Source organism: Megalobrama amblycephala, linkage group LG18 (assembly GCF_018812025.1).
Source record: "Megalobrama amblycephala isolate DHTTF-2021 linkage group LG18, ASM1881202v1, whole genome shotgun sequence".
Classification (NCBI taxonomy): domain Eukaryota; kingdom Metazoa; phylum Chordata; class Actinopteri; order Cypriniformes; family Xenocyprididae; genus Megalobrama; species Megalobrama amblycephala.
The window spans coordinates 14,034,776-14,052,478 of record NC_063061.1 but is presented as its reverse complement, the minus strand read 5'-3'; the positions used below and the strand labels follow the sequence as shown (position 1 = coordinate 14,052,478).

Genomic DNA, 17,703 nt, shown 5'->3' with positions numbered 1-17,703 from the left:
TGTATTTATTGTGTGTGTGTTTTTCACCATATTATGCTATATTATGTTTTATATTATGTTTTTCACCATATTATGCACCATATATGCTAATGGTATTTTACCATTAGCAGATGAACGGAAGTTTAGGCGACAGACCGGAAATGTGCACCAATGTTATTATTCCTACCGACCTTGTGAAGAGCTAGCATATACATTCCTAATTTCAACCAACACTCATGGTAAGATGCCTTAAACATTTCCCTGATATACATTAAATAGATAAGTGAAAACGATACGTTTTCTTAATTACACCATAATAGATGTAAAGGCTGAAAGGGACTGTTAGCTTGTTGCATTAGCTAGTAGGAGAATTAGCAACATCAAGATGTCTCTATCAAGTGTAATTATTATATTTGTCTTTTGTCATAAATGCATACGTACAAGATGTCAGTATACCTTCACGGGAAATTATATTTTCGTAGTTTTTCTGTTTTTACATTCGTCTCGTTTGTTGTCCTCAAAAGTATCACACAAGCTAACATGCTAACGTACCTTGACAGGATGCAGGGTGATCAGTATGATTTTTATCATTTATTTAATTAGGATAAATTGTATATAATACAGTAGTGTGAAATGTAGAACTGTAATTAGGATAAATAAAAATGGTGAGTTAATTAGTAAATTCAAAATTAGTGCATTTCAGATGTCTTTAGAGTTTGCAAGTATTTAGAATTTCTTTATTCATAATGTGTAATTTTGTAAACCTGCAGATCCCGCTTTTGCTGCTGTGAAGGGGTTAGGTAAAGATGGATGCACTGGATCACATGTTAACAGACCCACTGGAGTCTGGAATGGACCAGGATGGTCGTGTGATGGAAGAGTGCATGCTGGGAAACTGCAGAGTTCGTGTTCCTGAAGATTTGCTGGAGGATGTGAGTTATCAGCACTTTTTATTACAAACGTTCCAATGGCAGTTCCACCATTTTCATAAAAATTTGAAAGTAGAAACTAAACATCTCTTTATCTTGTGTGCATGTGTGTCTGTGTGAGAGCAGCCAGAGATTTTCTTTTCGGTGATGAGTGAAAGCACATGGACAGATGTTCTCACAGATGCTCAGCGGACACACCTTAGTCAGCTCCTGCCTCAGTTCTCGGAGAATAACACCTCAGAGCAGAACAGCATCATCAGCGACCTTTTCAACAACCAGAATTTCTTCTTCGGAAACCCCTTGCACATTGCCCAGAAGCTCTTCAGAGGTTACCCTCCTTCCCTTTTACTTTCAATCACAATATTTTCATTTATAAAATAAGACTTTATGTAAATTAGTTTGTTTCTTTCCTTAGATGGTTACTTTAACCCAGAAGTTGTCAAATACAGACAACTTTGTGCCAAATCGCAGAAAAAAAGGCACATCTTCTCCCTTCAGCAGTACTACCATAAATTACTCAAGCAGATCCTGGTCTCCAGAAAGGTACAATGAGTCACTGAAGATCTAATTTAGTATCTGTTACATGGTCAATGTTTATCTCACCATTTACACTGCTTTTCAAAAGTTTGAAGTCTGTACGATTTGTTTTTTTGTTGTTTTTTTTAAGGAAATTAATACTTTTATTCAGCAAGAATGCGTTAAATTGATCAAAAGTGACAGTAAATACATTTACAATGTTACAAAAGATTTCTATTTCAAATACATGCTTTTAGTATGTAATTATAAAGTAGCACAACTGTTTTCAATGTTGATAATAATCAGAAAAGTTTCTTAAGCAGCAAATCACCATATCATGATTTCTGAAGAATCATGTGATCAAGACTGGAGTAATGATGCTGAATAATAAGCTTTACTATGACAGGAATAAATGAGATAAAATATATTAAAATATAAAACAGTTATTTAAAATTGTAATAATATTTATTGTACAAAATTGCCGTTTTGCTGTATTTTTTGATAAACTAAAAGCAGCTTAGGTGAGCATAAGAGACTTTCAGAAACAATAAAAAATTACTGACCCCAAACTTTTGAACAGTAGTATAAACAATGCAGTATCTTTTTTTTTCTGGAAAGTTCAAAGCTAGATTTGTACTTGCACCATATAGAAAGCTAGCATGTGATCCATGACAGGTTGACACAGACCTGACACAGCAAGTAGTAAAGGTTCAGCCAAAGAAATCGACTAGTTGGTGCAACCTCTGCTGTAACTCTATGTAAACTTCTACTAATGTGTGTTTTTCTCTTGTAATGTAGGAGTTGCTGGATTTGGCGGTTCGCAGTGGACCTGAGCTTGCGGTAAAACGGCGGTACCCTGTCCCCTCTCATAAGGAGATGCTGGAGCAGAGGGTGAGACGTCGAGTGGCTCACATACAGAAGGATGTGAAAACAGAGTGTGGGGACAGTAATGTGTCATCTGATGAAGATGGTGGGTGTGATGCAGTGTGAAAACTTTTTCATCATGTGTTCATGTAATGATAATTAATATGATGGTTTTATGTTCATGTAAGCAGATACAGCCTCTTGGTTGCCTATTCCTCAGTCGCCCTCCTCCCCTACTCCAACTGTCTCTCTCAGGGTCCTACCCAGCCTTTCTACTCAGGACATGAAAACCAGAGGTCAGTTAAAGCAGTTTTTAAAGCTCCCCAGGTATGAAGTTATATGAAACTAAAGCTGATTTTCCATGTTCAGACAAGCCTGAGCTGGGTGAGAAGGAACTAAGAGCCATGCTGCAGAGACACAGAGAAAAAAGAAAACGACAGCCAGTAAGTTGCCTAAAGGGGTCGTTTTTTATTTATTATTTTTATTGTTCCTCCTCTTAGATCCAGTTATAATGTTAGTAAAGTTTTAGTTTATTGTAACCTTTCCCACCATCTCTCTGGCCTTTAGAATAAAACTTGTGGTGTCACCAAGTTTCAAAAGTGCAGAACAAGCCATTTCTGCAGCTAAGTTACAATAAATGGTAAATCTTAAGTGGGAGGATTTAATTTCTTAAAGATACAGCATGTTTTTTTTACATTACATTAAGCTCTTTTTTTTAAATGATGAGAGAGGACTGGATTCCATGATATGACCCTTATAAAGCATATGCGAAATTACATTGTGGAACATTTTTGAGAAAAAAAGTGTAAAAAATGTATAAATAAATAATAAAAATAAGGTTAAATTAACTAAATACAGTACAGTCCAAAAGTTTGGAACCACTAAGATTTTTAATGTTTTTAAAAGAAGTTTCGGCTGCTCACCAAGGCTACATTTATTTAATTAAAAATACAGTAAAAAACAGTAATATTGTGAAATATTATTACAATTTAAAATAATTGTTTTCTATTTGAATATATTTCACAAAGTAATTTATTCCTGTGATGGCAAAGCTGAATTTTCAGCATCATTACTCCAGTCTTCAGTGTCACATGATCCTTCAGAAATCATTCTAATATGCTGATCTGCTGCTCAATAAACATTTAATGTGTACAATTGTACAAAATATTTGTGTACAATATTTTTTTTCAGGATTATTTGATGAATAGAAAGTTCAAAAGAACAGTGTTTATCTGAAATCTAATCTTTTGTAACATTATAAATGTCTTTACTGCCACTTTTGATTGATTTAATGCATCCTTGCTGAATAAAAGTATTCATTTCTTTAATTTCTTTTCAAAAAAATAAAAATAAAAATTCTTACTGACCCCAAACTTTTGAACGGTAGTGTATAATGCTACAGAAGCTTTGTATTTCAGATAAATGCTGTTCTTTTGAACTTTCTATTCATCAAGGAATCCTGAAAAAAAAAAAGTACACAACTGTTTTCAACATTGAAAATAATCATAAATGTTTATTGAGCAGCAGATCAGCATATTAGAATGATTTCTGAAGGATCATGTGACACTGAAGACTGGAGTAACAATGCTGAAAATTCAGCTTTGCATCACAGGAATAAATTACTTTGTCAAATATATTTAAATAGTACACAGTTATTTTAAATTGTAATAATATTTCACAATATTACTGTTTTTTACTGTATTTTTAATTAAATAAATGTAGCCTTGGTGAGCAGATGAAACTTCTTTTAAAAACATTAAATATCTTAGTGGTTCCAAACTTTTGGACTGTACTGTATATAAATGAATAAATATAATACATCTAACAGTACAGTGCTATAATGTTTAGGAAAAAAATATTATTATTTGGAAAATCATTTACATATTTATATCATACATTTTTCACAGTATAAGTTGGGTCTTTATACGTGAAAATATATAGCTGCCTTTTAAATTTTAGAACGGGGGTCTCGTGCACGATGATGATCATATAATATGTGTCTAGGACATATAAAAGACTGAAAACCATTGTACTAGAAGACACGATTTGTATGAGTAATGATTTTATTTTTTGATGTAATTTTTAGGATCACCCTGACCTTATGACCTCCGACCTCCATCTTGGTGATATCATGTCACGAGTCAACATCGGCAGAAAAGGATCTGTTGCAAGTGAGTATGATAAGCTCAGTTTATTCTCCTCAATATTAGATGCATGAATCATAGCAGCAGGTGGGAATTTATGTCTATTTTTGTAGCCGTCTTTGACTTGGCCCTACCTAAGAAGAAGATAAAGGAGGAGAGGAAGAAGAAAAAGATGCGCCCTATTAAAATGGAATCGGAGGAGGTCTGTGATGTTCAGATGTCGACAGCTTCCATGAACTCGGGCCATGCTGATGCCCCCACTGCTCCTCCACAAACTGTTAAAGAAGAGTAGGTCTTTCTGCTGTACATAAAATACTTTGTTCAAAACTCTCAACGTTTAAATATATTGCACTCATCTGTTTCGTTTGTACCAAAGGCCCATAGACGAGTCCCAGACGAGCCCTGACAGAGTGGAGGAGATAACCATGAGCTTTTTTCATTTGCTTGAGGACATCCTCAGACTGGAAAGTCTAGCAACATCCTCCGCGGTACATATAAATACATACAGTATTGGTCAGTTGGTAACACTTTACAATAAGGTTCATTTGTTAACATTAGTTAATGTATTAACTAACATGAACTAACCATGGGCAGTACATGTGTTACTGCATTAGTTAATCTTTGTTAACATTAGTTAATAAAAATACAGCAGTTAATTGTTCACGTTAGTTCACAGTGCATTAACTAATGTTAACAAATACAACTCTTGATTTTAATAATGTATTAGTAAATGTTGAAATTAACATTAACAAAGATTAATTAATGCTGGAGAAGTGCAGTTCATTATTAGTTAAAGGTGCCCTAGAATTCAATATTGAATTTACCTTGGCATAGTTGAATAACAAGAGTTCAGTACATGGAAATGACATACACTGAGTCTAAAACTCAATTGTTTCCTCCTTCTTATATAAATCTCATTTGTTTAAAAGACCTCTGAAGAACAGGCGACTCTCAACATAACACTGACTGTTACGTAACAGTTGGGATCATTAATATGTACGCCCCCAATATTTGCATATGCCAGCTCATGTTCAAGGCATTAGACAAGGGCAGCCAGTATTAACGTCTGGATCTGTGCACAGCTGAATCATCAGACTAGGTAAGCAAGCAAGAACAATAGTGAAAAATGGCAGATGGAGCAATAATAACTGACATGATCCATGATATCATGATATTTTTAGTGATATTTGTAAATTGTCTTTCTAAATGTTTCGTTAGCATGTTGCTAATGTACTGTTAAATGTGGTTAAAGTTACCATTGTTTATTACTGTATTCACGGAGACAAGAAAGCCGTCGTTATTTTCATTTTTAAACACTTGCAGTCTGTATAATTCATAAACACAACTTCATTCTTTATAAATCTCTCCAACAGTGTGTAATGTTAGCTTTAGCCACGCAGCATAGCCTCAAACTCCTTCAGAATCAAATGTAAACATCCAAATAAATACAATACTTACGCGATTAGACATGCTGCATGACGAACACTTTGTAAAGATCCATTTTGAGGGTTATATTAGCTGTGTGAACTTTGTTTATGCTGTTCAAGACAAGCGCGAGCTCCGGGGGAGGGGAGCATGAGATTTAAAGGGGCCGCGCAGCCTGAATCGGTGCATAGTTAATGATGCCCCAAAATAGGCAGTTAAAAAAATTAATAAAAAAAAAATCTATGGGGTATTTTGAGCTGAAACTTCACAGACACATTCAGGGGACACCTTAGACTTATATTACATCTTTTAAAAAGACGTTCTAGGGCACCTTTAATGTTAATGTAGTTAACTAATGTTAACTAATGAACATTATTGCAAAGTGTTACCGCTCAATTCTTTATTATTACAATTTTCCCTAGTCTAATATTAAAGTCATTTAAAATGTACAGTGACACAAATGGTAGCATGGGAAATATGCAGTTGTGCAAAAAAATTATACAGAGACACTACCTTTTTTAAAAAGTTTCATACATAGTAAGTTTTCAATTGTAAGATTTGGTAAGTCTTGATATATAGTGAGATTTTAATAGTAAGTTTGATACTTTATATTTCAATAGTAAGAGTTTATTTAAAGAACTTTTAGAAAGGATTCATTAAATTTATCAGAAATGACAGTAAAGACATTTATATAGATATATATTAGAATGATTTCTGAAGGATCATGTGACACTGAAGACTGGAGTAATGATGCTGAAAATCCTGCTTTGCCATCACAGAAATAAATTACATTTTAATATATATTCAGAAAATATATATTTATGATAATATTTCAAAATATTACTGTTTTGACAGTATTTTTAAAAAAATCAATGCAGCTTTGGTCAAATGAAGAGATTTCTTTCAAAAACAATTAAAAAAAAAACGTACTGACCTCAAACTCTTGAAGGGTAGTGTGTATGGTATGGGAATTATGCAGTGAAAAAAATCAAAATCAAAACTATTTTAAAAATTACAATCATCTTCATGAGGTGCATCCTGGGAAGTTTTCAAACAGTACTGAAGAACTTTCCATATAAGTTTTAACTGAAGCTTCCAGAAATGTCTGAAGTGTGTTTAATAGTATTTCACTGTCTTCACTTCATATACATAACAAGATGAAATCAGTGTTGTGATTGTTCCTCTTATCGTTGCTCTCAGTTGGAAGAGAAAGTCCAACAATGGCAGTCATCTCCAGCCAGCGCACTCAACCCCTGGTTCTCTATGGCCCCCTGCTGGTCAGAGTTGGTTGTACCTGCTCTACAATTTCTCGCTGGAGAGAGCAAAGGTATGCCTGAATCTATGAATCTTGAAAATTTCCTACAGCCATTAATTCACAATTCATACAGTGAATGATGCATGTTGATGTTTAGGTTTATGCTTTGTGTCTCTGTTTCCTGTCAGCTGGTGTGATGGCTCTGCCTACTGGCTTCATGCCTTTTGTGGAATTAAAGGAACTCTCACAGCAGTGGAAATGGATATGTACGATGATCTCCCTGTTTTCTATTTGTAACTGTAACTGTATTTAGATGGAAATATAGGCTCTTCAATTATCGAAGGTTATGAATAGAACTGTGCAAAAGTTTGGGGTTGGTAATATGATCAAACAAAACCAAAACAAAAAAACTGATTTGGTGCTCAAGATACAATTATTATTATTGTGGAATCCATAATTCTTTTCAGGATTCTTTAATAAATAGAAAAGTTCAAACAAACAGCACTTTATAAAAAATATAGATTGTTTTGTAACATTATACATGTCTTTACTGTCACTTTGATGAATACATCCTTGCTGAATAAAAGTAACTTGCACTGATTCATTCATGAGTGTCAAAGCCGCCAGTTGTGTGCATTTCTTCATACTGATCTGTGCAGGTCCAAGTCAGGATGGAGACAAAGATCTGAGTGCCCTGTGCCAGTTATGGCTGGAGTCAAAGGATCATGTGATTGTCAAGGTAGTAAAAGGCTTTCAAGCTTTTCATGATGATGTAAGGGCACACTCTGATTCCTGATTCTGTGTTTGTTTTACAGCAGGAGGGAGAGGAAACCGCAGAACTCACTCCTCCAACACCCAGAGTGTGAGTTTGACAGTAGATTACAGTGTGTTTACTTAAAGGGATAGTTCAATTCTATCATTATTTTCTCACCCTTATGTTAATTCTTTCTTCTGTTGAATATAAAGGAAGATATTTTGAAGAATGTTGGTAACCAAACAGTTGCACAAGAAATAAATTCATACAGGTTTGGAACAACTTGAGACCAATGCACACATTTGTCATTTCTTGCTGTTTTTCTACTGTCTATCAGATGGACTGACTATGTGGTGAGGCCAAGTACTGGAGAGGAAAGGCATGTTTTTCAAGAGCAGGTGTGTGCCTGAGTCCTGTCACTGCATATTTTTTTTACATTGTTGCGCTGCTTGTGGAATGTAGTCTGTTATTACTGTCATTGAAATATTTGTGTTCCTTAGGAGCAGCAACGTTATGATCAGCCTCATAAAGCCTTTACTTACCGAATGCATGGCTTTGAATCTGTGGTGGGACCAGTCAAGGGAGTTTTTGACAAGGAGACGTCGCTCAATAAAGCACGAGAGCATTCTTTGCTTCGCTCTGACAGACCGGCCTACGTCACCATACTATCTCTTGGTAACCACTGGGTGCTCTTTCTTTTGCAGTTCTGTTAGGGATGTTACATAGTTTAGTAAATGAGAGCCTGGTTTTAATATCAGTTCATTGAAAAGGTCTGTTCACCCAAAAAAGAATATGGGTATTTTTTTTCCAAGCTCATTTGAGTTTCTTTAATTCAGTCAGTAGATAGAGGCTTAAAGGATTAGTCCACTTTTAAATACACTTTTCCTAATAAATTTACTCACCCCCATGTCATCCAAGATGTTCATGTCTTTCTTTCGTCAGTCGAAAGGAAATGAAGGTTTTTGAGGAAAACATTCCAGTATTATTCTCCTTACAGTGGATTTCAATGGCTACCAACAGGTTGAAGGTCAAAATTACAGTTTCAGTGCAGCTTCAAGGGCTTTAAACGATACCAGATGAGTAATAAGGGTCTTATCTAGCGAAACGATCGGTCATTTTCGAAAAAAATACAGCCGTTGATGCTTTATAAACAAAATATCGCCTTAAACGTATTTTCCGCTTCCACATTCTTCATAACGCTTACGCTGAATGTTCTACGCCTTCACTATTCAAGTTACGGAAAAAAACTAAACTGGCGCCGCGTTCGTTCCGCAAGTAGAATATGGAAGGCGTAGAACATTCAGCTTAAGCGTTATGAAGAATGCGGAAGCGGAAAGTACGTTCAATGCGATATTTTGTTTATAAAGCATAAACGGTTGTATTTTTTTCGAAAATGACCGATCGATTCGCTAGATAAGACCCTTATTACTCATCTGGTATCGTTTAAAGCCCATGAAGCTGCACTGAAACTGTAATTTTGACCTTCAATCTGTTGGTCGCCATTGAAATCCACTGTAAGGAGAAAAATCCTGGAATGTTTTCCTCAAAAACCTTCATTTCTTTTCGACTGACGAAAGAAAGACATGAACATCTTGGATGACATGGGGGTGAGTAAATTTATCAGGAAAAGTGTATTTAAAAGTGGACTAATCCTTTAAATGGGTTTGGAACTGCATGAAGGTGACTATTAATATTCCTTTAATTATTCTCAGAAAGCATCATCAATTTTCAATTGAGCTCAAATAAAGAAAATCAACATGTTTCCTGTTTTCATCAACACAGTAAGAGATGCTGCTGCCAGGCTTCCTAACGGAGAAGGTACCAGAGCTGAGATTTGTGAGTTACTGAAGGACTCGCAGTTCCTAGCCCCCGATGTCACCAGTGCTCAGGTCAGACATGTGTTTCATGCTGTCATATTTACAGTTATAACACATTAGTCACTGTTACACTCTCACACATTTTGTTCATTTTTAGGTGAACACTGTGGTGAGTGGTGCACTTGACCGGCTGCACTACGAGAAAGACCCTTGTGTGAAATACGACATCGGCCGCAAGCTGTGGATCTACCTCCACAGGGACCGGAGCCAGGAGGAGTTTGGTAAGCAACCCTGTGACCCCCATGCAGTGATGCATGTGCATTACTCAAAACATCAAACATGAATGCCAGACAAGTAGAACAGGTTTAGTGCTCAAAGAATAGCAGACCGTATCAGGTTTCCATATTCTGCTATTGGCAAATATGAATCTGCAAAGTCAGATATGACCAGTGTAATATCAGTATTAATAATTTACTTTTTTTCCCCTTTTATATATATATATATATATATATATATATATATATTTTTTTTTTTTTTTTTTTTTTTTAAATGAGCTTTTATGTGTTATATAAAATTAATTTATTAATTTTATTTTCATTTAAGTTTTTGTTGTAGTAAATGTGCTTTTGTCATTTTTATTAGTTTTATTAATATTTATTTACTTTTTTTTTTTTTTTTATGTATACTTTTAGTTTTAGTCAACAATAAGAAGTCCCCAGCTGAGAGACATAGCCCTGAACACCAGATGCTTCCAGACTTTTTCCTGATTTACGAATAACTATGCAAATGAATCAATATGAGTAAAAAGCTGGCATGCTGCCTTTAATGGTAAAAAAATAAAAAATAAAATACTAAATCATCTTTCTTGATCAGAGCGAATACACCAGGCCCAGGCTGCAGCTGCTAAAGCCAAGAAAGCTTTGCAGCAGAAGCCCAAACCAGCACCAAAACCTGTAAGTTCTTTTACACTCACTCATGTCATTGTTGTTCCACTAATTTGAAATGTAAAGCATCACTGCTGGACCATGCTAATTTGCATGAGCTGTTGCATATGTTTATGTTTTTGTGAATATGTATTGTAGAAGGCAGGTGGTAAGGAGCCAGGCAGTAAGAATGGTGCTGCAGAGGCTGGCCAGAGCTCAGGCAGTGAAGGAGTAGCCATTGCATCCACCAGCTTGTCTCAAACTCCCTCCACCCCCACACCGAGCACCCCTGGAACCCCTAAATCACCCCTCCCTCCCACGGTAGCTACTCCAACCAAAGTAGGCGCCACAGAACCTGTCAAAACCAATCCCAGGTCAGTTGTTGGTTCTTTAATGTATAGTTTAGCAAAAAATGAAAATCTTGTCATCATCTTCACTGTATATCTTTGTGGAACCTGTATGACTGACATTCTTCTATGGAACTCTTGAGGAAATCCAAAATTAAAAATTCCAAAGAATGTTTATGCTTCTGAGATTCTTAGAATCTTTTCTTTTCTGTTGAAGTCATGCAGGTTTGGAACATCATGAAGGTGAGGATATTACAGAATTGTCATTTAAAAATGTTGTATTTCACAGGTACAAAATACTTTTTTTCTTTAAAGTGTTAGTTCACCCAAAAATGAAAATTCTGTCTTTAATTACTCACCCTCATGTTGTTCCACACCAGTAAGACCTTCGTTCATCTTCGGAACACAAATTAAGATATTTTTGATCAAATCCGATGGCTCAGTGAGGCCTACATTGCCAGCAAGATAATTAACACTTTCAATGCCCAGAAAGCTACTAAAGACATATTTAAAACAGTGGTCCAACCTTAATGTTATGAAGCGACGAGAATACTTTTTGTGCACAAAAAAAACAAATAATGACTTTATTCAACTATATCTAGTGATGGGTGATTTCAAAACACTGCTTCATGAAGCTTTGAAGCTTTACGAATCTTTTTTTTTTTGAATCAGTGGTTTGGAGCGTGTATCAAACTGCCAAAGTCACGTATTTTCAGTAAACAAAGCTTCGTTATATCATAAGTGTTTGGAAATTTCAATGGTTCACCACTGAGGGCGTGACTTTGGCAGTTTGATACATGCTCCAAACCATTGATTCAAAACAAAAGATTCGTAAAGCTTTGAAGCTTCGTGAAGCAGTATTTTGAAATCACCCATCACTAGATATTGTTGAATAAGGTTGTTTTTTTGTTTTTTGTTTTTTTGGCGGATAAAAAGTATTCTCGTTGCTTCATAACATTTCAGGCTGAACCACTGTAGTCACATGAACTGTTTTAAATACATCTTTAGTACCTTTCTGGGCATTGAAAGTGTAAATTATCTTGCTGGCAATGCAGGCCTCACTGAGCCATCGGATTTTGTGAAAAATATCTTAATTTGTGTTCCAAAGATGAAGACCGTATCATCAGTCACATGCTCCATTCTTTGTATATTGACTTTGATGATCATAATTTCTTCTCTGCAGTGTCCTGTTGGTGTCTCCTCCTTCCATGCCTCAGTTAGGAACGTTGCTGTCTGCGAGTCAGCCAGGTCCACAGGTTTCCCAGCAGGCCTCTCCGCAGCCTGCAACTCGGGTAGTGGCACACTCGGCTGCCACTGGCTCTCTGCCTCAGGTGCGAGTGGTCACTGCCCAGCCTGGTCTTCCGACGTCTTCTGCAAGCCAGGCGGCCACATTAGTGCACCAGAGCCCTCACCACATCAGGGTGCCTGTCACTGTGGCGCATGGAAAGAACATCACGCAGGTGCGCTACAGCATCTCTATCAATAATGTTTGTGTATTCAGTGTACCCTTACAAACAGACAATGGATGGATCACATTCTTGTTTGTCTTTCTTTGAACAGGCAGTGGTGACTCTACCACTAAGAAGCCAGTCTGCAGGAAGTCCCATTCAGGTGCAGTCTTCACGGGGTCAGGCCAGTCTTACTGTTCCAGGTCTTGCATCTGCTGTCACAGTTACCAAACCTCAGACGAGCTCCCCTGCCAGCCCGGCACACAACCCAACATCACCTGCTGTATTGCAGGGTGTCAGCAGCCAGAATATTATCAAACAGGTACAAACCGACTCAGAATGCATCAGACTCATGGTATAAATGGGGATGCACAATATATCGGTATCATATCGTTTATTGGCTAATGTAAAAAATCTCTATCAGATGTTGGATATCTACATTACACATAATTATTTCCCCTATTTTTACATTTAGATTACATTTGCTGTTCTTTAATGTTCATTTAAAGTTCATCATTAAAAGCAGTAATAACAAAATAAATATACTTTTTATTCTGTACATTAATGTCATGATGCCTAAATTCACTTGTAGCATGTAAAATTAATGTTTTTAGTCTTTTAATTTTTATTTAGTAAAAATTGTATACGTTTCTGCCACTAAATAAAAAAAAAAATAAAAACAGTAATTGCGACTTTTTATCTCGGTATTCTGACTTTTTTTCTCACAATTGCGAGTTTATAAAGTCAGAATTGTGAGATATAATCTCACAATTGTGTGAAACTTTTTTTTCTTGCAATTCTGACAATTGCGAGTTTATATCTCAGAATTGTGACTTTATAACTCGCAATTGCTATTGTTATTTTTTATTTAGTGGCGGAAACGGGCTTCCATATTGGTTGCTTAGATATCTTGTTATTATAATAATAATAATAATAATAATAATAATAAAAATTGAAGTAGGTATGCACATCCAAAACCCAAATTGTGCTCAGGTGCTGGACATAAAATGCAATAAATAATAATAAAAAAAGGTTAATTAAAAAAAAAAAAAACAATTATATATATATATATATATATATAATATTATATATAATAATATATATATATAATAACTGATCATAATAAACTGAGATATATATATATATATATATATATATATTATTATTATTATTATTATTATTAACTATTTTATATATATATATATATATATATATATATATATATATATATATATATAAAAAATAGTTATTAATAATAATAATAATAATAATAATAATATAATATATATATATATATATATATATATATATATATATCAGTTTATTATTATCAGTTATTGGCCATAACATAAAAATAATTTTTGACTTATCATTATTGGCTAGAGTTTATCAGTGCATCCCCAATTAAAACACAGTATGATAAACCGTTTTATTTCCCTGTCAAATCTCCCTCACTTTTGTTTTAACCAGGTTGCGATCACTGGTCAATTAGGTGTAAAGGCCCAGAGTGGGGCCGGGATCCCTCTCACCGCCACTAACTTACGCATTCAGGGAAAGGATGTGCTCCGCTTGCCCCCCTCCTCAATTACAACTGATGCCAAAGGTCAGACAGTACTTCGCATCACTCCGGACATGATGGCCACCCTCACTAAATCTCCAATGGCCACTGTCAAACTCACACCAGACATGCTGAGCAGTGCCACAAGCTCAGGCAGCAAGAGCATCTCCGCCACACTACATGTGTCTCCATCCCAGCCTTCACCCCCTACCTCGAACACCACTGCATCCACAACAGCTGAGAACCTGGCCACCAAAGCACCTGCCACAGGCACCGCCACCCTAGTAAAGGTTCACCCAGAGCTGAAGGCCGCCTGTGACACGGCCATCCGCCTCATGCCAGCCCTGGCTGTCACTATGACTGACCCCAAGGCCCGCACATTCTCAACCGTCACCTCGTCTGACTCTAAAGCAGGAACCACTATTCGAATAGTGCCAAATCTTGGTGTGATCCCTCAGAAACAAGGTCAGACTGTCTCAATTAGCACAACCACCACAAGTACAAAGCCTGTCACGGTATCATCGGGGGCGGCCACTGTTGCAATTGCCACCAGTGGAGTGGGAGGGGCCAAAGGCGTGACACTGGGACCTGCAGCCACAGGCTCTACGCTTTCTCTGGGCACTGCTACGGCCACAGTCAGACAGGTGCCGGTTAGTGCTACTGTAGTAGCCACACAAGCTGTAAGTTTATCTTTTAGTGCATGATTCATTTCATCAACACCTTTCAAAACTGACAACTAAACAAAATAACATATAATTTACTAGGGGTTGTTACAAAATGTTAATTGCTGCAATCTATTTAAAATGTATTTAAAGCTGCAGTCCGCGATTTTTCCTCTTTGTCGCCATCTCTTGTTTGAAACCTGCAATTGCAGTCATATGCGGAACAGTTATCTGTACGTGCGTTGTGCCACGGCACAGCTCGTCAGCGCGGATGAATCTAATGCTTGCTGTCAGTCACCGCACTGGTGTGGATACTGTACTTCAGAATCACAGATTCTACGTCTTGAAAGTATGACCAATATAATTTTCACTGGAAAATATCATCTGATCAAGTAACATGTCTGCCACTTTTGTTCTGACCAACTGAGGAAAAAGGCATTAGGCCTACAATAAATTGCGCTGCCAATGATGATTAAATCTAACGATCGATTAGCTCGGATCATGCCAAACCGTGCAAATTATTATTACTATTATACTTTGTTCTCAAATCGTTAATGTTAACAACATCAGCATTAATATGACTATGTGTATATTAGCATTACCTGTAGATTTCAATTTCTGTAGCCACTCCACAGTCCAAAGTCTTTTGCTTTTTGACTACGGGTGAATCTCCAGTTGTCACTGATGATTGTCATTTGGACCTTTCTGGATTACAATCCGCCATCAAAATGATAAGTTTAATTATTTCAGCTGCTGTGAGAACAGGCTATCAATGATCCGCTACCAGCTGCGTCCTCACGTGATAAAACCGACTAGCCTGGACTCCTTCCTTTCTGTTTACAGATGTGACGTAATGACGCACAGCAGAACTGCTGCATGCTCGAATTTCCCGCGGAAACCCACCATACCGTTCTTATTATAAAACATTATTACAAGCTTACCATTGTAAATCGAGCTAAGATAATGAGATAGTTTTGAACACTGACTGGTTATGTACTTGCTCAAAAATTGATTTTGGTTACGGACTACAGCTTTAAAGGTGCAATAGGTAGTTCTCTACAGAAACATTTTTGTTATACTGGATGAAAGTCTCCTCATATCCTGATAGCAATCACTATGTTAAACTACCTAAATGTATATTTATAAATATATATATCGTCTGTGGAGCCTAAAATATTCATCTAATCTTTATATTCAGTCCGAATGAAGTAATATGATGTCCTACCTGCCTGTCAGTGTATGTTTTTACATACCCTCACGTACCCTGTTCGTGCAGACATCATACATCATCAGCGCGTTTCATGCTATGCAGAGTTTATGTAGACAGACGTCAGTCACGGAGTACCACAAACAAACAGCATCCACCTTTTTCAGTTCTTACCAAATCAAAACAACAAGCTTATGCTGCGTTCAACTACCGTAATTAAGAGATAACAACCCATGAAGTTCTAAACAGGAGCTGTTCACGTTTCCATGTCAACAGTATCAACACCAAAATAAATCTGCAGCAGTCAGGTACAAGCTCACTAAGATGTTTACATTCATTATTATAGTAATGTTATGTGCTTTGAGAGATGAGGTAGTTTAACGCTGCCTTGCGACACTTTGCCGAAAGCAGCTGTGTGTGTGCGTGGTGGAGTGTTTTGGAGGAGGCGTGGCTTTGGATTGTATGCTTTCAATGCTAGCAGGCTAATGTTAGCATTTCCCAGATCACCTACTGCACCTTTAATACATTTGAATTATTTTTTAAATCGTAATTCAATGATTCACTCATAAAGACTTGACTTGTTTCATTACTGGATGAATCAAAAAATTTCTTGAATGAATAATTCAGTGACAAATGTCGCCACCTACTGTTCCAAATTTTGGGTTTCATTTCAGTTAGGATGCTTCTTGTCAGTGCAGTAGACAGGAAGAAGGCTCACTGGGATTTGGAACAGAGCCAATGTTTGTTATGCGTAATTGCCTGTTGTGATGACGTTTGAAACTTTGCTCTTTTCAGGGAAAGCTTCCCACGAGGATCACGGTGCCTCTATCTGTCCTCAGCCAACCTTTGAAAAATAAGAGTGTGGTCACTACTCCCATACTTAAAGGGAACATTAGTACCAAGTGAGAAATTTCTTTCATAATCTAATACTGCTATAGTAAACAAACAGTAGTTCAGTAGTTCCCAATCAGGTTTTTTAAGTTCCCAATCATTTGAAATCTTAATTTGGGAATTTTTTTTTTCTGTTTTTAGTATCAGCAATCTGGGGAGGAACATTATCTTGACTACCATGCCGGCAGGCACCAAGTTGATTGCTGGAAACAAGCCGGTCAGCTTTGTGACTGCTCAACAACTGCAGCAGCTACAGCAACAGGGACAGGCCACACAGGTTGACTCATCAGACTTCCAAACAAACTAAAACTGGTCTTACAAGCCAAACCATACACATGTGTTAACCAAGTATGTTTCTTTACCCAAGGTTCGAATCCAGACAGTACCGGCTCAGCAGCTACAGCGCACAGCCGCCAGCTCTCCGAAATCCACAGTGTCTACGGTGGTGGTCTCTACTGCACCCTCGCCAAAAACAAACCCAGACCCTCAATGAGACATGAGACATCCATCATAAAGATTCAAAGACCTCAAAACAAAAAGAGCATGTGCACAAATTTTTACTTAAATGTCCCATTAAATTTGCGTATGGGCAAAGCGGTGTCAGATTCTAAGCACAGCTTTTTCTGTCATTTTGTTTCCAACATTTGCTGATTTTTGCAAGTTCCCACAAGGAAGCCTGATTTGGATGCTGATATGATGTCCGTTGTAAACAGGGAAGTAAGGTCAGGTGAACAATTGCGCATGGCTTGTATCAGTCTGTGATTTTGGTTAAAGTGAATGGCCTTTCTCTAGAAGATGTTGACATGTACACAGAGGTAACTTTGTTTATTTGTGCTTTTTATATCTTAAATTCCCCTAAAGAAATGTAATTTAACAAGTACTGTTAATATTGTGTAGCCACTGTTTGTATTGTGATAAATAAATGATTGTGTTACACAAATCAAATCAAAACGGCTGTTACGTTAATTCAACTGAATGGCGTTG

The 17,703-nt window shown here is 36.6% G+C and overlaps 1 protein-coding gene across 4 annotated transcripts; it reads left to right on the top strand.

Moving 5' to 3' along the window:
* Positions 1 to 108: 108 nt before the first annotated feature.
* Positions 109 to 17,670, top strand: nfrkb (nuclear factor related to kappaB binding protein). Of its 4 annotated transcripts, XM_048165852.1 has the most exons (26): positions 109 to 218; positions 750 to 911; positions 1,035 to 1,236; positions 1,324 to 1,451; positions 2,223 to 2,394; positions 2,477 to 2,584; positions 2,658 to 2,731; positions 4,375 to 4,459; positions 4,546 to 4,720; positions 4,809 to 4,920; positions 7,058 to 7,184; positions 7,301 to 7,378; positions 7,772 to 7,851; positions 7,928 to 7,974; positions 8,204 to 8,264; positions 8,367 to 8,541; positions 9,649 to 9,755; positions 9,841 to 9,964; positions 10,557 to 10,636; positions 10,766 to 10,980; positions 12,137 to 12,413; positions 12,514 to 12,723; positions 13,872 to 14,639; positions 16,624 to 16,730; positions 16,861 to 16,996; positions 17,087 to 17,670. In XM_048165852.1, the coding sequence occupies exons 2-26, from the start codon at positions 786 to 788 to the stop codon at positions 17,210 to 17,212; spliced, it is 3,900 nt and encodes a 1,299-aa protein (XP_048021809.1). In that variant the 5' UTR covers positions 109 to 218; positions 750 to 785; the 3' UTR covers positions 17,213 to 17,670. The 4 variants fall into 4 exon arrangements, with proteins under 4 accessions (XP_048021809.1, XP_048021812.1, XP_048021810.1 ...); XM_048165855.1 differs by lacking the exon at positions 109 to 218 and having other exon boundaries at positions 2,480 to 2,584; positions 7,931 to 7,974; XM_048165853.1 differs by lacking the exon at positions 109 to 218 and having other exon boundaries at positions 2,480 to 2,584.
* Positions 17,671 to 17,703: the final 33 nt, after the last annotated feature.

What these genes read in the sequence shown, in the direction of transcription:
- nfrkb (XM_048165852.1), top strand. Translation starts at nt 786, where the DNA reads ATGGATGCACTGGATCACATGTTAACAGACCCACTGGAGTCTGGAATG. An exon ending in CCGATGTCACCAGTGCTCAG is followed by an intron (nt 9,756 to 9,840) that starts GTCAGACATGTG and finishes GTTCATTTTTAG; the next exon opens with GTGAACACTGTGGTGAGTGG. An exon ending in AAAGGGAACATTAGTACCAA is followed by an intron (nt 16,731 to 16,860) that starts GTGAGAAATTTC and finishes TTCTGTTTTTAG; the next exon opens with TATCAGCAATCTGGGGAGGA.